General features: G+C 37.9%; 2 protein-coding genes and 1 pseudogene across 2 annotated transcripts; all 3 read right to left on the bottom strand.

The window, feature by feature from the left end:
- Window positions 1-4,887: 4,887 nt before the first annotated feature.
- Window positions 4,888-5,831, bottom strand: LOC109569131 (olfactory receptor 5AL1-like; annotated as a pseudogene).
- Window positions 5,832-8,843: 3,012 nt separating this feature from the next.
- Window positions 8,844-9,803, bottom strand: LOC109569111 (olfactory receptor 8U9). The gene has a single exon (XM_070803204.1). The coding sequence runs from the start codon at window positions 9,801-9,803 to the stop codon at window positions 8,844-8,846; it is 960 nt and encodes a 319-aa protein (XP_070659305.1).
- A 9,593-nt stretch (window positions 9,804-19,396) lies between these two features.
- Window positions 19,397-24,414, bottom strand: LOC109569110 (olfactory receptor 8U1-like). Its single transcript, XM_070803270.1, has 2 exons — window positions 23,493-24,414; window positions 19,397-19,449 (listed from the first exon to the last, which is right to left on the bottom strand). Exons 1-2 carry the CDS (start codon window positions 24,412-24,414, stop codon window positions 19,397-19,399), a joined length of 975 nt encoding a protein of 324 aa, XP_070659371.1.
- Window positions 24,415-25,031: the final 617 nt, after the last annotated feature.

Raw genomic sequence — 25,031 nt, 5'->3', positions numbered from 1 at the left:
GAATTATGCCTTCAAGCAAGAGACTGTATCATAAACCATTTTTAAAACTTATTTCAGCTTTGAATTACCTTTTATAGATCATCACCATGAGTCTATAATATCTTGAAACATACTTGAGAAGACCCGTCTTAGGAGTACATAGCACATAGTACATAGTGATGCAGGCACAGTGGAATCTGCGGAAGTGACCTGGAATCTGATAGGTGGTGGCTATGATTTAAGCCTTCTCTGCTTGGCCAGGAGGCACAATAAAAATGATACAGAGGTTGGTTTTCCTCTGTCATGCCTGCAAAGTACTTGACCTCCCAACATGAAGTAATGAAACTGAGTCTAAAAGAGCTGCATTTATCCTCCTAACTTAAAAGAGTTGAATACTTGAGAAGATACCTTGATATATTCATTACTTTGGCTGTAATTTTAAGGCTGATCATAAAGTTACTAACAAATATACAGCCATTTAAAAATATTATACAAAATTGCAATTTAAAGTTTTCTTTAAAAGTATAGTATATTGCTTTGTGACAGACTGTGACAAATGAAAACTACAATCTTGGTAATAAGCCCTTATAAAGCAAAAGGCAATTGTGTTAAAATAAACTTTAGGGAAGATCCATGAATTGTTTTATTTATTTTCTTAAGGAAAGATATATTACTTTTAAGTATTACTGGCAAGAAATTCAGAGAAGGCAATGGCACCCTACTCCAGTACTCCTGCCTGGAAAATCCCATGGATGGAGGAGCCTGAAAGGCTGCAGTCCATAGGGTCGCTGAGGGTCAGACACGACTGAGCGACTTCACTTTTGCTTTTCACTTTCATGCATTGGAGAAGGAAATGGCAACCCACTCCAGTGTTCTTGCCTGGAGAATCCCAGGGATGGGGGAGCCTGGTGGACTGCCGTCTATGGGGTCGCACAGAGTCAGACACGACTGAAGCGACTTAGCAGCAGTAGCAGCAGCAGGCAAGAAGTTATAGCCTTTTAAAATTACAAAGGATTATGAATCAGAGCATCAAAATAAGATATGTGTTAAAAATATTATTCAATTAAAACATTAAATTAAAATTAAATAGCAAGTGCTAGATGACTTAACTTTTTATTTTGACATAAATTCAGAATTTCAAGAAAATTTGCTAATATATTACAAAGAATTCCAGTATAATCTTTGCCCATATTCCTTAAATATTAACCATTTTAACACATTTTTTTCTTTTAACTCTTTGATTGTCAAATACATGATATCTCTTTATTTTTATATACTACTTTTTATAACATTTATTGTCTTCTCTCTAATTATATAAACAATACTTTTCATTGCCCACAAATAGGAACACAGAAAAACCTAAAGTAAAAATTAACCATCACCTATAATCTCCATTCTCAGAGATAACCTTCATTTGCTTTTACCCCAGTGCCTACTTTTTCTTTCTTTCTTTTTTTTTTTTGTTAAAGTTGAATTATAGAATACTCATTGAAAGGAGTGATGCTGAAGCTGAAGCTCCAGTGTTTTGGTCAACTGATGTGAGAGTTGGACCATAAAAAAAGCTGAGAGCTGAAAGATTGATGCTTTGAAACTGTGGTGTCGGAGAAGACTCTTGAGAGTCCATTGGACTGCAAGGAGATCAAACCAATCCATCCTAAAGGAAATCAGTCCTGGATACCCATTGGAGGGACTGATACTGAAGCTGAAGTTCCAATAATTTGGCCACCTGATGCAAAGAACTGACTTATTTGAAAAGACCCTGATGCTGGGAAGGATTGAAGGCAGGAGGAGAAGTGGACGACAGAGGATGAGATGGTTGTGTGACATCATCGACTTGATGGACATGAGTTTGAGCAAGGTCTGGGAGTTGGTGATGGACAGGGAAGCCTGGCGTGCTGCAGTCCATGGGGTCGCAAAGAGTCAGACATGACTGAGCGACTGAAGTGAACTGAACTGATGCAAATAGTTGACTCATCGGAAAAGTCACTGATTTGAGTAAAGATTGAGGGAAGAAGGAGAAGAGGGCATCATAGGATGAGATGGCTGGATGGCATCACTGATGCAATGGACTTGAACTTGGGCCAACTCCAGGAGACGGTGAGGGACAGGGAAGCCTGGGGTGTTGCAGTCAAAGGGATTGCAAAGAGTCAGACACAACTGGCCAACTCAACGACAATAACAAACTAACTGACTTACAACACTGTGTTGGTTCCATCTGCACAACATAGTGACTGAGGACTCTTACACGTTACAAAACAGTCACCGTGGCTTGTCTAGTCACTGTCTGTTACCATACGCATGTGTTGCAGTGCAATTGATTATATTCCCCACGCTGGCTGCATTTCACACAGAGACTCATTCATTTTGTGACTGGAAGTTTGTTCTTCTTAAGGTCTCTCACCTCGTTCACACATCTCCCCACTCCACTTTCTTCAAGAAACTACTTATTCTCTGTTTTATTAAGTCTTTCTTTAGATTTCACATACCGGTTGAATTGTACAGTATTTGTCTTTTTCCATCTGACATTTCACTTAGCATAATACCCTGTAGATTAACCCACGTTATCACAAATGACAGGATTTCATTCTTTTTTTTTTTTAATGGCTGAGTAAAATTCCATTTTCTTTGATGGATATTTATGATACTTTAATAAATCGGTTACTGTAAATAATTCTGCAGTGAACATAAAGGTGTATATATCTTTTCAAATTACTGTTTTGTTTCCTTTAGAACAATACCCAGAAATGGAGTTCTGATCACATGATATCTACTATTAGTTTTCTGAGGAGTCTCCTACTCTTTTCAGTAGTTGCTGTATCAACAGTGCACAAGGGTGTCCTCTCTATTGTATTGGCAGCATTTGTTATTTGTTACATTTTTGGTAATAGTCATTCTGACAGATGTGAGGTAATATCTCATTGTGGTTTTAATTTGCATTTCCCTGCAACCTCATTTTACAAGGCAGGTATGGCCTTGATACCAAAACCAGATAAAGACACTACCAAAAGAGATAATTACAGGTTAATATCCATGGTGGACATAGATACAAAAACCTTCAATGAAATATCTTCTTTATAGAACAGTCTTATGGACTCTGTGGGAGAGGGAGAGGGTGGGAAGATTTGGGAGAATGGCGTTGAAACATGTAAAATATCATGTATGAAACAAGATGCCAGTCCAGGTTCGATGCATGATACTGGATGCTTGGGGCTAGTGCACTGGGACGACCCAGAGGGATGGTATGGGGAGGGAGGAGGGAGGAGGGTTCAGGATGGGGAACACATGTATACCTGTGGTGGATTCATTTTGATATTTGGCAAAATTAATACAATTATGTAAAGTTTAAAAATAAAATTAAATTAAAAAAAAAGAAAGGAACAGTGGCAGATGATATGATTTTCTGTATAAAACATTCCAAGAGGTCACCAAAAAACTGATAGAACTCACCAATGAATAAAATTGATGGACACAAATTTAATAAATAAAAATCTGTTATATTTCTATATAGTGATAATGAATCATCATAAGAATTAAGAAAACAATCTCATTAACAATTGAATAAAAAGAATAAAATATCTGGGAACAAATCTAGCCAAAGAATTTTCTCAGAAATCAATGACATTTATGAATAAAATTAAAGACAAAATAAATGAAAATATATATTCTGCTCGTTAGTTTTGTTAAAATAATTATATTCTCCAAGGCAGTTTATATAGTCAGTGTAATTGTTTTCATATGGTCATAGTTGTATGTTACTCAGAGCAAGGACATGCTTCAAAGACCAAATAACTTCAGTAAAAATCAGCAAATTAACTGTATTATTGGATCTATAGACCTTACTCTTTGCAGAAGGACATGCTTCCCTTGTTAAAATTCAAGTTACTGTTTCAGTCTTTTTAAGTCAGAGTTTCTGTCAGTGTTGATATCAGTGGCCATGTTAGAGTTTTAGAATCAACAGTTCTTTTCAGATTCTTCTTACTCTGTGTGTGTGTGTGTATGTGTGTGTGCATGAGTGTATTTTATACCATACTAATAATTGAAAGCTGCTTTAGTAATCTAAAGACGAGATGATTTTTATCATGTGAAATTTATGAATTGAAGCATTCAAGTCAAAATTCCACTATGAAAAAAAAGAGAGATTTTAAGTGATCTACAAAAGAAAATTTAACCCACTATTTGCAACTGAACTTATTTCAGCCTCATATCTTTCAATATTGCTGTTGTAGTTCAATCACTAACCATGTCCAACCCTTTGGAACCCCATAGACTAGAGCACTCCAGGCTTCCCTCTCCTTCATTATCTCCTGGAGTTTGCTCAGACTCACATCCATTGAGTTGAGAATGCCATCCAACCATCTCACCCTCTGTCGTTCTCTTGTCTTACTGCCTTCAATCTTTACAAGCATCAGGGTCTTTTCCAGTGAATCAGCTCTTCACATCAATTGGCCAAAATATTGGCGCTTCAGCTTCAGCATCAGTCTTTCCAATGCATATTCAGCATTATCAGAAGTTATAATTTACAAAATAATAAAAATAAAATTAGAAACTAAATGTATCTTCTGTATTAACTTTCACTTGGTGGCTCAAATGGTAAAGAATCTGCCAGCAATGCGGGAGACTGGCTCCATCTCAGTGTCAGGAAGACCCACAGGAGAAGGGAATGGAACTCACTCCAGTCTTCTTGCCTGGAGGGCTCCTTGGGCAGAGGAGCCTGGCGGGTTACAGTCCATGGGGTCGCAAAGAGTCGGACAGGATGAGACAACACTACCACTTACACTTTTTAAACATTGCAGTGTTAGAAAGCATGTCACTAAAGGCAAGACCATGCAGAAAAACTATTTGTTTTTTGCTTATTTGCTTTTTTTTGGCCTCCTAAATGTGAAGGCTTTCAGTTAAAGCATGGATCACTTATATTATAGTAGAATACATTTTTTCCATAGTTCTCTTCAAAGTATTTTTTACTTCCTTGTTCCTCAGGCTGTATATGAGAGGATTTAGCATGGGAATTACCACTATATAGAATACAGAAGATATTTTATCAGTATGCAAGGAATGGCTTGTTTCTGGTTGCATATACATGAAGATGATCGGACCATAAAATATAGTGATGGAAGTCAAGTGGGAAGCGCAAGTAGAAAATGCCTTTTTTCTGCCTTCAGCTGATTTAATCCTTAGAATGGCAAATAGAATGAATACATAGGAGACAAGGAGGATAAAAAGAGAGAAGAAGATATTGAACCCAGCAAGTGTGAACAATAACAACTTTTTGATATATTTGTGATGGGTTTCATGACAGGCCAGGGCAACCAAGGGGACATCATCACTTGATTTATTATGTTTGAATGACAGAAAGATAAGTGGAATGTAAGAGTTGCTTATAGGAGTCCCACAGAAAAGCTATATAGATATGTGCTAAGCACCATCTGAATACAAACCCTTTTGTTCACGACAATGGTATAGAGTAAAGGATTACAAATGGCCACATACCTGTCATAAGCCATGACTGAGAGCATATAAAATTCACAAACCACAAACATGATAAAGCAAAACAACTGAATGGCACAAGCAGGTAAGGATATTCTTTTAGTTTCTTGGAGGAAGTTCACCAGAGTGTTAGGAGTGACCGAGGAGGTATAGCAAAAATCAACAAAAGCTAGGTGGCTAAGGAAATAATACATAGCTGTATGAAGCTGAGGACTGACATGAATTAGCATGATTAATCCAAGATTACCCATGACACTAATTAAGTAGATCACTAAAAAGATCCCAAAAAGAAGGGCTTGAAGCTCAGGACTGTCTGTGAGTCCCAAGAGGATGAATTCAGTTACTTCTGAATTATTGTGTTTGGCCATGAATTGTATATAGAAGCATATCATACTGTTATGTGCAGAATATCTGTTGCAGGTACTCTTTCACGTTGTGGATTAAGGACGTCGCTCATGCTTATTTTATGGTGACCATATTGGAAAGAAAAATCCTCAGTGGTCAACAGGCCATTCTCAGATTTCAGTGCTGCCTGCTTTGGATTTGAAGGGACTTTCTGCAGGCAGGAATTCCAACACAATCAGTAGTAAGGATATTTGTTAAGGAAGACAGAATATCTTGAATTGAAATATAGGATATCATGTATACAAAATTCCAGCATCATAGGTAGTATGGCAGGATAAATATTTCAAGAGTTAAAGAGATGGCCATGAATATATTAAGATGAAACACAAGGCATTTCAACCAGAATTAAGACAATCATGACTCTTACTAAATATTATTCTTAATGTGCTAGCCAATGCAATGAAAGAAAAGGTGAAATATAGTTATGTAATATAGTTATGTATAAAGTATGAAAGTGTATCTAAACAATATGTTTAGTGAAAAGATGATATTGGATTTTTTTATGATTGTGACAATGTCTTCTATTACAATAGATAGAAGAATGCTATGTAATGAAAATTATAACTTAATTTTCACAAAAATGTGAAACTTCAAAGAAAAGTGAAAACATAGTTTTCAGAATTCCACTTCATATGATAAACAAAACATTTAAACATAAAGCTTAATTTAATATTGAGCTTAGCAATATTAAATTGCTATATTCATCTTATATATTCATGTTATTTATGTTTAAGTCAAATAAATTCATAGTTTCACATTATTTTTGGTAGAATGACATTTAGAAAAGAAATTCATCTATAGTCTTGGTCTCAGGACAATAGATTTAGAGTTTGCTATTCGTTTCACCTTCACAGTGTTGAAGAGATGGAGGTGAACGTAAGTGTCTGAGATGTTTTGACTCCTCAAAGGTCAGACCTAGCATTCAGATTCGGGCTTTCAGACACCAGGAATCTATGCTCTTTAATTGAAGAGCTGTATCATGGTAAAAGCTCCATCTTGCCAAGATAGGACAGTGTGAATTCAAAGACATTAATGACAGGCTTTGAGTATACAGAATAGAGACTCAAAATTTGCTGCAGGAACTACTGAAATGTTCAAATAGTGGATAAATGTGTTTAAAGAAAGACAAAAAAAAAAAACTTTTGAGAACTGTAGATTAAGTCAACCCTGTATCTCTATGATTCACCAAAATATATACCCTATTTCCTTTCTCTGGTTATGTTTCATTAAACATTCAAATGGCATACACACACACACACACACACACACACACACACACTCTCTCTCTCTCTCACACATATGGTCTTCACAGGTGTGCTAGTGATAAAGAATCTGCCTGCCAACTCAGGAGATGCAGCAGATACAGATTCAATTTTTTGGTCAGGAAGATCCACTGGAGTAGGAAATGACAACACACTCCTGTACTCTTGCTGGGACAATTCCATGGACAGAGCAGCTTGGTGGGCTACTGTCCATTGGGTTGCAAAGAGTCAGACATAACTGAGCAACTGAACACACACACACACACACTATATACATTCATTAATATATATTAAAATGATATGCAAATTACAAACTCAAAACCATTTTCTGTGTAATTGCAAACTGTTCAATTATCATTACGCTTATCTGAAATTATATATGCATACCTGTATATCTATATCTATCTGTCTATATCACAGTTATCTGTTGTGTATGTTAATCTTCATTTATAAATTGGCCTCTCATGTATAGTATAGTTGGGACTAGAATTCAGGTTCTTTAGCAAGAGAGATGATGTGCAAATGCTTCTGATTTATTATTACTCTTTTGTGTATTCAGTATTTTAGAAGACTCCAAATTTTGTAATGCTGTCTTCATTTAATTGACAAATAAGCTACAGGAAGCCCACAGACAGTTCAAGTCCATCCTTTGACTACAAGACATGTGTTCTTTTCCAAGCTAGACTGCATGGCCTAGTGTGCTCATCACATTATAAACTACACCTTATCCAGTGAGGGCCAACTTACCTGAGATCTGCCCAGTATAATTGCATAGGATCCTTGCTACTGGAAAATGATCTATGGCGTTTCAATTATTTTGTGTATATTAATTTAGAATATATGATACCCCTGGGATTCCATTCTTGAGTTACACCTTTTTTAGATACCTTGAAAAAATATAACAAGATCTCATAGGCTTTAAAAAAAGAAGTTCACTTAAAAATTAGTCTTCAGGGAGGAGGGAGGAGGGTTCAGGATGGGGAACACATGTATACCTGTGGCGGATTCATTTTGATGTGTGGCAAAACCAATACAATATTGTAAAGTTAAAAAATAAAATAAAATTTAAAAAAAATTAGTCTTCAGAGATCAGACCAGATGCCAGGCCATATTAAATCAGTGACTAAGGTAAACTTTGGATGTATTACTCTTCTGAACAAAGACAATTTGAAAAAAAAATAAAGGCAGTTTGTTAAAGGTATAAATATGGAGCAGTTTTATTAATTCATTCATTAATTTAAAATTATGAAACAGTTTTATAATGTTATATTTTTCAAAGAAACTAGCAAATCAGGGAAAGAAGTACATGTGCATCTTTGCTCTTCATATGGGATATGATTAATGGAACTGGAGAATCCTGAACCAGGGATTTTAAAGTGGTGGAACGATGAAACCTTTGTCCTATAACTAGTTATATACCCAGATAATGGTTTGTTATGCAATTATTCATTTGAGAAATAAAAAAACATTGGTATAAATTCTTATGGAACAAAGAATTATTTTTTAATATGATTTCATTTGAAAATGAGAGAATTGGCAAAAAATTCTAATGGGCACTTTTATATCTGAAATCTCATTCTAAGTGAAAATATTCAGAAAATTTTACTGCACCATGAACATACATGTAGAAATCCAGTATTAAGAATAGGCATTTTGGTAGCTTAAGAGAAAAAAATCAGACTGTGAAGAAAATTCTGTTTTTATTCATTCCAGTCACTTTCTTAATTTCATGAACATAAAAGCCTGGTTTCTATTCATGATGACTTTTATCAGGGCATCTTTCACTTCCTTATTCCTAAGGCTGTAGATTAAAGGGTTCAACATGGGAATGATCACTGTATAGAAGACAGAGGCCATCTTATCTGTGTCAAGGGAATGATGAGAACTTGGCTGTAAGTACATAAAGATGAGGGTCCCATAGAATATGGTGACTGCCAGCATGTGGGAGCCACAGGTGGAAAAAGCCTTGCGTCTGCCTTCAGCGGAGCGCATCTTCAGGATGGCAGAAATAATGTACATGTAGGAGATAAAGACAACAAGAAGGGAAGAAATGAGCATGAGGCCAGCACAGGCAAAAATCCATAGCTGCTTGGAGTGAGTGTCTGATCTAGTGAGCCTGAGAAGAGGCATGTCATCGCAGTAGAAATGATTGATGAGGTTGGAATGGCAGTAGGAGAGGCGGAAGGTGAGGATGGTATGAAATAGGGCAACCAGGAAGCTGTAGCCATAGGGGGCAGCCACAAGCTGAACGCAGATTCCTGGGGACATTATGACCATATAGAGCAGAGGGTTACAGATGGCCACATACCGGTCATAGGCCATGGAAGCCAGCAGCAAACACTCGGCAGTCATGAAGGCCAGGAAACAGCCCAGCTGGGCAGCACATCCATTGAAAGGGATAACATTTTGTTTGTACAAGAAATTTCCTAGCATTTTGGGTGTAATGACAGAAGAATAACAGAAATCAACAAAAGCCAAGTTACTAAGGAAGAAGTACATTGGCGTGTGGAGTCTTGAATCTGTTCTGATGACTAGGATCAGACCCAGGTTGCCTGCTACTGTGAAGAGGTAGATGGATAAGAACAGGACAAAGAGGGGGATCTTCAACTCCTGACGATCTGTGAGGCCCATGAGAACAAATTCTGTCACCTGGCTGCAATTTTTCTGGATCATGTGTCTTCACTATGTCTGGATGATGAGAGGATAATAAAATCCAACTTAATCAAATTCAAGTCTTAATATCCTTTAAAGCAATTGGTATTATCAAGATGAAAGTGCTAACAGTGAGAGTGCTAGCATCCTTGAGTCTGGCGATGAGACAAAGAGTAGATGGAGATGTTTTACAGGAGAGACATATTTATCTCCCCCAAATAAGTGCATTTTATGAAGTTAACAGCTGTGGATAGGATTCAGTCCACACTGACTCTTTGCTCAAAGCTCCTATGCTTTTTAAAATTTAACATTATTTTTTCAAAACATTAAAGCTATTGCTTTTATAAAAAATATCCTAACATTAATAATATAAAGGAAAATGAGCCCCCTGCAGTGACATCACTCTGACAGACTTGTATATGTGATACAAACCCCACATTGTTGCAGTCCTGACAGAGCAATGAACAGCATGCTCTATCCATCTATTCTATTCTCAGTACTTATTGCAGGGAGGCCACCATTGATTGCTACATAATCTTCACAAATGTGTTAATAATGCAAATGCTGAAAATGGGCAACTTTATTAAGGACTATAGCTACCTCATGGGTTGTTTGTTATTTTATGAGTGCACTGAGGAAGACCAGGGCAGTTAAATAAAAAAATATATATATATATTATAAAAATAAATTATAATATAAAAACATATTATAAAAAATATAATATAATTTTTTTGTGACTGCCCTGGTCTTCCTCAGTGCACTCAGGCATTCTCGGCTTGCAGCGACCAGGGCTACTCCTCTGTGTGGTGCCCAGGCTTCTCATTTTGCTGCCTTTCCTTGTTGCAGAACACAGGCTCAGTGGTTGTGTTACATGGGCTTACTGGTCCCATGGCATGTGGGGTCTTCCTGAACCAGGTATCAAACCCATGTCCCCTGCATTGGCAGGTGGATTCTTAACCACTGGACCATGAGAGAAGTCCTACTTTGCTTCTTATATTCCCATGTTATAGACAGGGAAGAAACACTGAGAGGTAAAGCACCTGAAGTAAGCTTAGACAGCCTGTCTGTAGCACAGGGCTTTCAAACTACTGTTCTTCTGATGCAGGAGACCACTCACTATTAGATAACTAACAAGCATCTACCTTTTAATGCAGGGTAGTCTACCCAATACTCCGAAATGGAAAAGTATCTACAAAAGACTGGATAGATGTATATGTATAAGTGAGCCACTTTGCTGTTCAGCAGGAATTGCAATATTTTTATTATAAATCAATAAAAAAATATGCTCCAATAAAAAGTTTAAAGTCAATGTAAAATTTCTATTTTATTTCACTTATTCTATTATATCTATGAGAAAAAAATACAATGGAGTCTCAGTAATGAGCCATTGATTTTTTAATAGATAAATGTTGATGAATGCCATTTCATTGAGGTTTATGCCAAGCAAGGCACAGCAGAAAGAACCTTGAATGAAATTGGGAGATCTTTATTTGAATGCTCTGTCACCCTCAAAATACATTAATTTTAGCATGTCAAAAATTCAGTTTGTTCCTCATTTTCCTAATTTAAAGGTGCCTATTTTATCAAAATCAAAAATAATTTTTAAGTGGGCATGTGTGAATGTTTCTACAACTTTCTATGGGAATAAGATAATTTTTGATGGTATTGATCAATACATAAAGCAAGTCATCAGAGTGTTTAAAAGCCTAGTTAGTCGTCCCATGAATAAATGAATTCTACTTTGAAATTATTAAGCAAGTATTTTATTGGAAATTTGGTTTACTTATTCCAAGACAGCAGCTAAGAGTTCATTGTTTAGCAACTAGACATGCTTCAGTATGCCATTTTATCTTATCTTAAAGGTAGCACATGCATATATTTGATAATATATTTGAAAGTATATTATATATGATCTTTTATGATCTAACTCATGATATTTTATATTCAGAATTCATATACTCACATCTCATGCTGCAGTCAACACACAGAATTATTTTGCAATCCTCAATTACAGTATGACTTTCCATTTTTCCCTACTTCCTATGTGTTTTATATACTTATCTCTACCAGGTGAATGATAATTAGAGTTGGAAGAAAAAATCTTATTTATTCTTCAAAGCCTATCAAAACTCAACCTTTCCCGAGAAGAGACTTCTTTAAATTCCAGTTCCTCTGTTACTTACCAGTTTTCATTTTTATGTTCTGGAAACATTTTATACATAATTTATTTACATATAATTTATTATTTCCATCTATTTCTGTATTTCTTCTTTTGATAGGTTATCTACTCCATGGGTGGGAGTCATGAATTCTTTATTCATTTCTTAATATAGCCCCTTCTACATGCTTGTCACACTATTTCAGTTTATGCCCCTGTTCATAATTCATATTTTTATTTGTATCAAATATGTTAAGGGTCACAATGATGATTTAATTTAATGTGCTTATCTCTCATTCTGGGTAAAATGACTAGATTTGTTAAAATGGAAAGGAGAGTCTTGACATAGTTTACAGTCTAATCAGTTAAGTGCCTAATTTGTCTAAATATTTGAATAGATTCTATCTCAGAGATTTCAAATATTTTTTTCATCCCAAACTACTAAAAATGCATTTTATATAATACTACATGTCTGCATAACTGAAATAAGATTAGAGGAGATATTCTTTCCCTTGTTTCTAAAATGCCATCCAAAATATTTTATTCTAAAATTTATTCTATTCTAATTCATTTGAAAACTGTCATTTGTATCTCAATTTTTAAATATACTCTTCTAAACTATACCTGGCAGACCGTGTTCCTATTTCTTCTCCAAACAGGTCTGGGTAGCAGCACACTGCAAGGTTTTGTCCCTGACGTATCCCAGGGCTCTTTCTCACTTAGAATAGGAGGCAAGGAAAATAATCAGGAAGCTCAGAGCCCACACCCCAAGGGATCCCAAGGCAGGCTGAAGATCAATTAGCATTATTATTCTGTTTTGAAGAACTTCAGGTGTACAGTTCTGCGTTTGATATCATTGCCCTAAGATTTTCTAGTTTTTGAGTTACTCTTATTTATTTGTTGCTTTAATTGTTATGTGGTTCTTGTTGTTCAACAGAAGGATTTAAATGTATCCTTGGAAGAAAAATAAAAATTACCTTGTGAACTTTCTAACTACATCTCTTTCAAATAAATGAATATGTAACTCCTCCAAGAATCTATTTCTGAACATCATTGTCCTATTCTTTGAAATGTTCGTGAAGTGTTCATTTTCTCTTTAGTTGTCTCTCTCCATCATTACTTGATTTCCTTGGTGACCAAGTCTAAAGAACACTCTCCCAGAGAGCTTTCTTAGCTCTTCTGTGTCTACAACAAGGGTGTACAGATAGAAGATGGTTTTATTTATTTATTTATTTATTTTGTTGATATTGTCACGTTTTTATTTTTTTTAATTTTTTAGGTTTTTTTTTGTTCTTTTTATTTTATTTATTTATTTATATTATTATTTTTTTAATTTTATTTTTAAACTTTACATAATTGTATTAGTTTTGCCAAATATTTACTTGGAAACAATGTGTCGGCTGTAAACTGAATTGTATCCTCCCCAAATTCATAGATCAAGGGCCCAAACCCAATGTGATGGTATTTGCAGATGGTCCTTAGGGAGGGAGGTAGGCTTAGAAGCGATAATGAGAATGGGATCCTCATGATAAATCAGTGGCCTTACAAGGAGAGACACTAGTTTGTTCTCTCTCTCTTTAACATGTAAACACACACTCTCTGATACACACACATACACACACAGAAGAGCTCATGTGAGGAGAGCACAGTTAGAGAGCAGCCACATACAATCCCGCAAGAGAGTTTCTACAAAAAACCAAATTGATCAGGAGCTTGATCTTGGACTTACTGGCCCCCCAAATTATGAGAAAATAACTTTATATTGTTAAAAACCACGTATTTTTATAGTATTTTGTTATGATAACTTGAATGGACAAAGACAGCATGTTTATGGAAACAATAATTCTCTACATTGAAACAGTTTTTGTTGGGTTTATGGGAGGGGGTAATGAGGGAGAAAGGAACTATGGAATTATCTTCATTTTTCCAATATAGAGCAATTTTCTGTTGCCTTCTCCATAAATTTTTTTAGTATAAATTTATTTATTTTAATTGGAGGCTAATTACTTTACAATACTGTATTGGTTTTGCCATACATTGACATGAATCCGCCACGGATGTACATGTGTTCCACATCCTGAACCCCTCTCCCACCTCCCTCCTCATATCATCCCTCTGGGTCAGCCCAGTGCACCAGCCCTGAGCATCCCATATCATGCATCGAACCTGGACTGGCAGTTTGTTTCACATATGGTAATATACATGTCTCAATGCCATTCTCCCAAATCATCCCACGCTTGCCCTCACCCACAGAGACCAAATGACTCTTCTATACAACTGTGTCTCTTTTGCTGTCTTGCATACAGGGTTATTGTTACCATCTTTCTAAATTCCATATATATGTGTTAGTATACTGTATTGGTGTTTTTGTTTCTGGCCTTCTCCATAATTTAGGGCATCCAGCAATTAACTGAGAATTCACCAGATACTTTAATTATATCTTCCAGAGGTTTCGGATAGGAGGTGAAAAATAAAACTTCAGTTACACATAATGAACCTAAAAGACATAAATGAGAGGATCAGTAAAACATTTGATGTAAACTGTGAGGCCCAAAGCAAGGAGAAGTTTGCATCCCTAAGGATTCTGGATTAATGATGGTAACTTTGGCCACCTCATGCGAAGAGTTGACTCATTGGAAAAGACTCTGATGCTGGGAGGGATTGGGTGCAGGAGGAGAAGGGGACGACAGAGGATGAGATGGCTGGATGGCATCACTGACTTGATGGACATGAGTCTGAGTGAACTCCGGGAGTTGGTGATGGACAGGGAGGCCTGGCGTGCTGCAATTCATGGGGTCGCAAAGAGTCAGACATGACTGAGCGACTGAACTGAACTGAACCAGATTATCCTGCATATGGTTTGTGAGGATACAGGGAGGGATTTGTCTTCTTTGTATAGTGATTTTGAATATAAATTTTACCATGTAGTTTTCTATGAAATAAATTTTCAGTGATAACTATGGGCTTTAATATAATGGCTGCAGGGCAGTTTGTACACGATGCATTAACATACGTGGTTCAGTGAACAGGGAAAGTAGCAAATCCTTGCATTTCACAGCTTGACATGATCATGATTTGTCAGCATCAATCAGGATTATATGAATTAACATGAATTATGCTTAGTGTGCAGAGTACATCATGAGAAACGCTGGGCTGGAAGAAGCACAAACTGGAATCAAGATTGCCGGGAGAAATATCAATAACCTCAGATATGCAGATGACACTACCCTTATGGCAGAAAGTGAAGAGGAACTAAAAAGCCTCTTGATGAAGGTGAAAGAGGAGAGTGAAAAAGTTGGCTTAAAGCTCAACATTCAGAAAACGAAGATCATGGCATCTGATCCCATCACTTCATGGCAAATAGATGGGGAAACAGTGGAAACAGTGTCAGACTATTTTTTGGGGCTCCAAAATCACTGCATATTGTGACTGCAGCCATGGAATTAAAAGACGCTTACTCCTTGGAAGAAAAGTTATGACCAACCTAGATAGCATATTGAAAAGCAGAGATATTATTTTGCCAACAAAGGTCTGTCTAGTCAAGGCTATGGTTTTTCCAGTGGTCATGTATGGATGTGAGAGTTGGACTGTGAAGAAAGCTGAGGGCTGAAGAATTGATGCTTTTGAACTGTGGTGTTGGAGAAGACTCTTGAGAGTCCCTTGGACTGCAAGGAGAGCCAACCAGTCCGTCCTGCAGGAGATCAGCCCTGGGATTTCTTTGGAAGGAATGATGCTAAAGCTGAAACTCCAGTACTTTAGCCACCTCATGTGAAGAGTTGACTCATTGGAAAAGACTCTGATGCTGGGAGGGATTGGGGGCAGGAGGAGAAGGGGATGACAGAGGATGAAATGGCTGGATGGCATCACCGACTCGATGGACGTGAGTCTGAGTGAATTCCGGGAGTTGGTGATGGACAAGGAGGCCTGCTGTGCTGCGATTCATGGGGTCGCAAAGAGTCGGACACGACTGAGCGACTGAACTAAAGTGAACTGATGCTTAGTAAGTTACATAATTATTCTGTATTTTATTTTAAATGACAAACATGGTTAATGCATTTGGAAAAATGTTCTGATCTCATTTATGTTTAACTGTAAAATGGCTTGACTTCTACTTGGTATAGGGATGTTGGAAAATTAACTAAGTAGTAATCTTCTGTATAAATCCCTGCATGCAAATACATTAGCTGAATTCAAGTGACAATAAAGAGGAGTTATTAACCACAACTTGTTAGGATTGAGTTTTTATAAAGCTATTTCAACATTAGTTATATATACACATATGTCATCAAGGGCTCTTCCCAGGGAAAGGTTTATCTTTCCATTTCTTAAACTTTTAGGAGAAAGAGTTCAGTTCGGTTGATCAAAGTTTTGGGGAGGGGAGAGTATTTGACTAGGAGATACATTAAGGGAATTTTTAAGGTGAAGGAACTGTTCTGCATGTTACCTAGGGGGTTGTTATTTAACTCTCTGCAATTATCATAAATTCATAAAACTGCATACTGCAAAGACTAAATTATACAACGGAGCCTGGTGGGCTGCTGTCTATGGGGTTGCACAGAGTTGGACACGACTGAAGCGACTTAGCATAGCATAGCATATATATATATATATATATATATATATATATATATATATATATATATATATATATAAGTTATTGAGATTGTCAGACAATGCCAGGAAAAATTGCATACAAATGTATTTAACTGTATTATGAATGTGTGACATAATCACACTTAAGATGGGAGATTTGCCATGAGTAACTTTGGAAAATGGCTCTTTGATTAGTCATTGTAAAATTATAGACAAAAGGAACTGCATATAAACTTTGCATTCTGGTTTATAAATCTGTTTCTCATGGTGGTCCAAGTTAATTCTGAAAGGCTGTACATGTATATTGGTGTTGAACAAGTAATTAAATGACTTTTAAGTAGTGGGGCCAGGTTTTTCACTGCTGGAGAGAAACTTGATAAATAAGCTTGCAAATGAGATAAGCATATTTCTGAGGCAGGAGCTTTACAAATAAACATGCAATTTAGACAGTGTTCCTGGCAGCTGTTCCCTGGAAAATAGTCCTCAACAATGGGATTTTCACTTGTAGAGAGAGAGTTTGGGAGATTTGTGAGTTTGCTTTATTTTTATTTTTTTCCTCTCCCAAGATCTTCATTTGAAAGCCTGGGAGAACCTGAAAAAAGATTTCATGCCATCTCCATGAGAAAGTACCACTGGGACTCATTTATCTCACATTCCTTTCTGAGTTGTCACAAGAGACTAATCTGTGAGAACTTGGGAATTGAACCTCTGTAAATAAAGCAAATGTATTACTACAGTTATTTAGAAACTTTGTAGAATAGATTATGACAAAAATTATGACAAATAATGATCATTGAAACCTTGAATCCCCAAACACATCAATAAAATTAACCTCATTTCAATAACACATTTTAAATCAGACCCACACAGCAGTTTTCACCATTTCATGTTTTTCTTAACAGCATTATTAAAGAAAAGTTATACTTAACAGTTTGAAAACCACAGCTGTTTTCCAAGCAGTGCTAGTTACCTAGATCTCAAAGTTTTCAAGAGATAAGCTTTCTTGGATATTCCCTGGTGATCCAGTGGTTAGGGCTCTGGCTTTTCACTGCTGAGCACCTGGGTTCAATCCTTGTTCAGGGAACTAAAATCTCACAAGCCATGTGGCCAAAAACCAACAAACCAGAAAAAATAAATAAATAAATAAAGTTTCTTGTTCAAATTTAGATTTTTCCATTTTCAGACTGGTAGAAGTCCTGGTAGAATTTACACCCTCATGAATGATACTACATTTAAGAAAGTTTGTAATTGGAAGAACAACTGGACATTAATATTGTGAGGATTGGGGGAGATTTAGGAACAGGTCAGAAACAGCACTGGTGAGAGAGATTTCCCTTGTCAAAATAGAATTCCTATGATGCTTATGAAAAGATTGGAACTCAAAGCACTACCAGGCAGCATGGGACCATAGATCATGTTTAGTCTCATACTTTTCAGATAGTGCTGGGAAAGCAACTTGGTCTTGTGGCAATGACACAAGTTGTTTCTGAGTGGCCAGAAGGAATATTGCTGGAAAATGTGTTAAGAGGAAAAATTGGTCAGAGCTTTGGTTATGCCACCCCACTCCACCAGACTAATTTTAGTTATTATCATTTATTGGAGCTTCCCAGGTGGTGCTACTGGTAAAGAACCCACCTGCCAATGCAGGAGATGTAGAGATGCAGGTTTGGTCTCTGGATGGGGAAGATCCCCTGGAGGAGGGGATCACAACCCACTCTAGTATTCTTGCCTGAGAATCCCAAGGATGTAGGAACCTCATGGGCTACAGTCCACAGGGTCGCAAAGGGTCAGACATGACTTAGCACCCATGCACACATTGATACTATTATTAATAACATAAAAAACTCTAACCAAAATAATTCTACAAAAAATAAAATCATATATCTAACACAACCCAATCATTTACCAATGAGAAAGCTCACATCTTAAACAGGAAATAAAGTTAGTGGTTCTATCAGGAGTCAAATTCATGCCTCCTGATATTCACATCCATTCAGTTAGCTTTCTTTTTCCAGAAGAAAAGAAAGAAAACGAAGGTGCTCAGTCATGTCTGACTCTTTGAGACCCCATTGACTATAGCCTGCCAAGCTCCTCTATCCATGGGATTCTCCAGACAAGAATACTAAAGTGGGTTGCCATTCCCTTCTCCAGGGGGTCTTCCTGACCCAGGGATCAAACCTGTGTCTCCTGTATTGCAAACAAATCCTTTACCATCTGAGCTACCAGGGAAGGCCCCAGAAGAAAAAGGACCCAGAATTTCATGGCTAAGAGCAAACTAGATTTGACAACATAGCCTAAATAATTCTTCAGACTTTTACTTTTTTAAAGTTTTGTTTTTAAACTTCTGAGACCTTTTTGTGATAAGAAGAGGTGTTAGAAGCACTTCCTATTAAGTAGGCTGATAAAAGTTGATGAATGTTAAACAATTTGAATGTTTCAATATATATGACTATCAAGAGGACTTTTCTTTCTGGAAAATTGCACAAATAATATATTGCAAAAAATTATAATACCATCTTAATTTGGGTTCGCCCAAAATGAGATACTGAATCAATGATTGGTGTAAATGTGATTTGTTAAGCATTTTTCCCATGAATAGCTATTGGATTGAGTGGGAAGTGGCACCTGCTAAGAAAGTAAGCCAAGCAAGGATACAGTATCAAAGTCCCCATGACAGGAATTTTGGTTAGATTCCATGGAGGAGTTCTGGAGAGAGGTAGCTCAAGTTGATATGAGTGGGCAAAAGAGCTTGGATATAAACAGCTGACCCTGAACAACCCATAACCCATAAATGTATGTATTAATCTGTGTATAACTTAACATTGGCCTACTGTATCAATAATTCCTCCCTCCATCATTGGATTCAAGCAATCAGTGACCTTGTAGTACTATAATATTTACTAATGGAAATAGGTAGACCTGTTGGAGAAGGCAATGGCACCCCACTCCAGTACTCTTGCCTGGAAAATCCCATGGACGGAGGAGCCTGGTAGGCTGCAGTCCATGGGGTCGCTAGGAGTTGGACACAACTGAGCGACTTCACTTTCACTTTTTGCTTTCATGCACTGGAGAAGGAAATGGCAACCCACTCCAGTGTTCTTGCCTGGAGAATCCCAGGGACGGGGGAGCCTGGTGGGCTGCCGTCTATGGGGTCGCACAGAGTGGGACACGACTGAAGCGACTTAGCATAGGATAGCATAGGTAGACCTGTGCAATTCAAACTCGCAGTGTCCAAGGGCCCCCTGTATACTCCTGTGCTCGTATCAATCATTGCTAAGGGCTAGTCCCTGTGGGATGTAAATTTCCAGTTGCTTCTGTCTTACCTGGCCCACAGACATAACAGCTTCAGGGAACTTGATGCAGTTCTCCAATAAAGAAATGTAGGCACTGACTCTTAATTGAGAAAAGCCACCAGAAGCTGAATATAGATATGATAAAGAGATCATTTGAGGCAATGGCTATAAAAGTGGAGCCCTGGACAAGCAACATCAAGATAACTTGATATTGGTTTGCAAACAGAGTTTCCCAGGTGAAATCTGAAACTAGACAAGCATACATGAAGGGCAGGGAGAAAAAAGAGAAAGAAGTGGATCAACCCATATTGGTCAGTGGCAATTTTAAACAACAAGGGAATATACCTATGAGTCTTGGCTTGGGTGGCTATAAAATGAATAAATCTCTGCAAAGGCCCCCTGGACTCCTAAAAGACTTATGGGTTCACTCACGCCTACCATGGAGAAGACAATGGCAACCCACTCCAGTACTCTTGCCTGGGAAATCCCATGGGCCGAGGAGCCTGGTAGGCTGCAGTCCATGGGGTCGCTAAGAGTTGGACAACGACTGAGTGACTTCACTTTCACTTTTCACTTTCATGCATTGGAGAAGGAAATGGCAACCCACTCCAGTGTTCTTGCCTTGAGTATCCCAGGGATGGGGGAGCCTGGTGGGCTGCCGTCTATGGAGTCGCACAGAGTCGGACACGACTGAAGTGACTTAGCAGCAGCAGCATGCCTACCATCCAGATGGTTTCAACACCTTAGGCTCTCCAGGCTGCGTCCTTGACAATGGCTCCTGCCATGGAAGCAACAGGCAGAAAAGTGCACTCCAAAGGCATGGAGGCAGGGATTGATAGTGAGGACCCTCTGATTGTCCAGGTCCAGCTCAAGAGTCAACCAAAGGTAACATCCTCTCAGTAACCTCATTCAACACTTGGAGACTATAAGTAGCTGTTGAAAATGCAATTTTTTTTTTCTTGCTCTGAATCAGACCTCCATGAAACCTCCATGAAGTTGGTAAGTCATGTCCGACTGTTTGCGACCCCATGCATTGTAGCCCACCAGGCTCCCCAATCCACGGGATTTTCTAGGCAAGAATACTGGAGTCATTTGTCATTTCCTTCTCCAGGGGATCTTCCCAACCCGGAGATCGAACCTGGGTCTCCCGCATTGTGGGCAGACACTTTACCGTCTGAGCCACCAGGGAATCCCTCAAAGAATCAGACCTACTGGTCTTAAACTCTGGAAGTTTGATCCACCAATACGTGTTCTAACAAGCCCTCCAGATGTCATTAAGTAGAAAGGTACTAATTACACCAATCAAAAGGCATATATATTTAGTTACTTTAAAAAGGCAAAATCCAACAGCTGCCTGTTTAAAAAAGACACAATTTTCACTCAGTTTTTGCCACTGCCAATGCAGGGGACATGGGTTCAGTCGCTGGTCCGGGAAGATTCCATATGCCTCAAGGCAACTAAGTCTGTGCACTGCAGCTACTGAGACTGTGCTCAAGAGCCAGAACTCTGTATCAAGAGAACTCACCATAGTGAGAAGCCTAGATACTATAGCTAGAGAGTAGTACCACTCACCAAAGCTAGAGAAAACCAGTTGACAGCAAAGAAGACCCAGTGCAGCCAAAAATAAAATAATAAATATATATTTTTAAAGTAAAATGATAGAAAATGATTCCATGAAAATAGTAACTATAAAAGAGCTTAAATTTTATATTAAAGTCATAGAAAAATAGGACTACAGTAAACAAAGATAGGTTTTTAATAATAATAACAGGAAAACACAGTAAATTTGCAATTATAAATTCATGAACAAGTGACACAGTCACCTCAAGATTTATGAAATAGAAAGTGACATATGTGAACAGAAAAGCATAATTCAACTGGGGATTTAATGGTACTTGATGGAAAAAAGATTGACTAGTTTTCTGTGGAAACAGTGTAGGGCTTTATTTTGGGGGGCTTCAAAATCACTGCAGATGGTGATCGCAGCCATGAAATTAAAAGATGCTTACTCCTTGGAAGGAAGGTTATGACCAACCTAGATGGCATATTCAAAAGCAGAGACATTACTTTGCCAACAAAGTTCCGTCCAGTCAAGGCTGTGGTTTTTCCAGTACTCATGTATGGATGTGAGAGTTGAACTGTGAAGAAAGCTGAGTCTCGAAGAATTGATGCTTTTGAACTGTGGTGTTGGAGAAGACTCTTGAGAGTCCCTTGGACTGCAAGGATATCCAGCCAGTCCATTCTGAAGATCAGCCCTGGGATTTCTTTGGAAGGAATGATGCTAAAGCTGAAACTCCAGTACTTTAGCCACCTCATGCGAAGAGTTGACTCATTGGAAAAGACTCTGATGCTAGGAGGGATTGGGGGCAGAAGGAGAAGGGGACGACAGAGGATAAGATGGCTGGATGGCATCACCGACTCGATGGACGTGAGTTTGAGTGGACTCCAGGAGTTGGTGATGGACAGGGAGGCCTGGCGTGCGGCAATTCATGGGGTCACAAAGAGTCGGACACAACTGAGCGACTGAACTGAACTGATGGAAAAAAAAATAAAGGGAAAATCGGCAAGTCTATAGGAGACTTTTCAGGTGGCTAGTGGTAAAGAATCTACCTGCTAAGGCAGGAGACACAAAAGGAGGAAATGGTAACCCACTCCAGTATGCTTGCCTGGAAAATTCCATGGACAGAGGAACATGATGGGCTACAGTCCATGGGGCCACAGGGAGTCAGACACGACTGAGTGGCCAAGAACATAGGAAGCCTTAGTAACACCATTCACCAGTATGACCAGGATGAAGTCTACAATTCTTAGAAAACAGCTGTTGAGGGAAGACTTTCCCAGCATTGAAACTTAGCATTTAGAACTGTATAATTGTTTTATGTGTGATGAATTTTTCATGTCCACTACAGTTTATGTAGCAGCATCTACAGCCTTGGAGAAGGAGATGGCAATCCACTCCAATATTCTTGCCTGGAGAATCCCATGGACGGAGAAGCCTGGCAGGTTATGGGCCATGGGGTCACAAAGAGTCGGACATGACTGAGCAACTAACACACCCACACCCTTGATTGTCTACATAACAAGGCTACTCATTTACACCACCTTATCATGGTGAAAATCAATAATATTCCAGACATTGCCAAATAGCCCCTGGGAGAAAAATCAATTCAGCTTGAAATCACTGATTTACAGCTGTCTCTTAGCATTTAATTGGGAATATATTACAAAAGCACTGTAAGATACATTATTAAAGCATTCTTATAATTTTAAACTGGGTATTAAAGGGAACTCAGTTTTGTCTACCTTTGGCTTATGTCTAGTTATGTTGATACCAGATGAAATGGATTTTTATAAATATATAAATATACTTATATGTACTTTTATGTGTAAATATATATATGCATATATAAAATTTGAGAAATGGCATGTAAGTTCCTATGATACTTTCTACATATAAATTATTATTCTAAGTCAAGTTTGATTACAAAGAATTCAGGGAATGAATTTATTTTAGTTTGAAGAAATCTTTATTGAACACCAAATAAGGTCAAGTCATTTGACTAGTTTTTCATAGTCAACTAAAAAAAAAAAAAATGCACCATGAGAGAATGTCCACATTTATTTATTCGAATCATATTTTAAATGTGAACACAGAAGCCTGGTTTTTATTGGTGATGATTTTTTTCAGGGCATTTTTAACATCCTTATTTCTGAGGCTGTAGATTAAAGGGTTCAACATGGGAATGATCACTGTATAGAAGACAGAGGCCATCTTATGTGTGTCAAGAGAATGCTGAGAACTTGGCTGTAAGTACATAAAGATGAGGGTCCCGTAGAATATGGTGACTGCAAGTATATGGGAGCTACATGTGGAGAATGCTTTGTGTCTTCCCTCAGCTGAGTGCATTCTCAGGATGGTAGAAATAATAAACATGTAGGAGATAAAGACAATCAGAACAGAGGAGATGAGAGTAACACCAGCACAGGCCAAAATCCATAGCTGTTTGGAACGTGTATCTGAACAGGTGAGCCTGAGAAGAGGCATGTCATCGCAGTAGAAATGGTTGATGGTATTCGAGTGGCAATAGGAGAGACGAAAAGTGAAGATGGTGTGAAACAGCGCCATCAAAAAGCCATAGCTGTAGGGGACAGCTACGAGCTGAATACAGATTCCTCGGGACATTGAGGCCATATAGAGGAGAGGGTTACAAATGCCCACATATCGATCGTAGGCCATGGAAGTCAGTAGCAAGCACTCGGATACCATGAAAGTGAGGAAACAGCCTAACTGGGCAGCACATGAGTTGAAAGAGATAACATTTTGCTTATACAAGAAATTTCCAAGCATTTTGGGTGTAACGACAGAAGCATAACAGAAATCAACAAAGGCCAGGTTGCTAAGAAAGAAGTACATTGGCGTGTGGAGTCTTGAATCTGTTATGATGACTAGGATCAGACCAAGGTTGCCTGCTACTGTGAAGAGGTAGATGGATAAGAACAGGACAAAGAGGGGCGTCTTCAACTCCTCTTGATCCGTGAGGCCAACGAGAATAAACTCCTTTACCTGAGTGCAGTTGATCTGTGCCATATCTCTTCCAGATATCTGCATGAGGAAGTATAAAAAAAGACAAATTCAAGTTGCCGTTATATAAGTGGTATTTTTATGCTTTGATATTTTGTAAGGAGATTTAATGCTAACATATAGTTAGCATACAGGGATTCTGGGAATGGGATGGAGAGTAGAAACAGATAAACATGGGAAAGGCATAGCTCTCCTCTCCCGGATTCATTGTTTATACAAAGAAGGGAGCTGTGGAACATTCTGGTTTCTGTTGAAAGTTCTTGAACATTAAGCTGTCATCAACTTTAATCTGACTTATTAAAATGTTCAGCCATTCTTGAAAGTCTTTGGTCAATTCATGACAGTATTGCTTCTGCTTTATGTTTTATTTTTATTTTATTTTATTTTTTTGGCCTTGAGTCAAGTGGTATCTTACCTAATTAATCTGTTTTATTTTATTTTATCCAGTTATTGCTCAGACTCTCAGTCATGTCCGAATCTTTGTGATCCAGTGGACTGTATGTAGCCTGCCAGTCTCCTCTATCCATGTGATTCTCCCAGCGAGAATACTGGAGGAGGTTGCTATTTCCTTCTCCAGGGGATCTTCCCAACCCAAGGACAGAACCCACTTCTCTTGAGTCTCC

The sequence above is a fragment of the Bos indicus genome, chromosome 15, assembly GCF_029378745.1.
Source record: "Bos indicus isolate NIAB-ARS_2022 breed Sahiwal x Tharparkar chromosome 15, NIAB-ARS_B.indTharparkar_mat_pri_1.0, whole genome shotgun sequence".
Classification (NCBI taxonomy): Eukaryota; Metazoa; Chordata; class Mammalia; order Artiodactyla; family Bovidae; genus Bos; species Bos indicus.
Note: the sequence above shows the minus strand (reverse complement) of the source record. Positions and strands in the feature narration are given on the sequence as shown.

Coding starts and splice junctions, on each gene's coding strand:
- LOC109569111 (XM_070803204.1), bottom strand. CDS start 9,803: ATGATCCAGAAAAATTGCAGCCAGGTGACAGAATTTGTTCTCATGGGC.
- LOC109569110 (XM_070803270.1), bottom strand. CDS start 24,414: ATGGCACAGATCAACTGCACTCAGGTAAAGGAGTTTATTCTCGTTGGC. Junction 19,450..23,492: donor GAAAAAAATCATCACCAATA/AAAACCAGGCTT, acceptor CTCCAACAGGTC/TACCTATTTCCATTAGTAAA.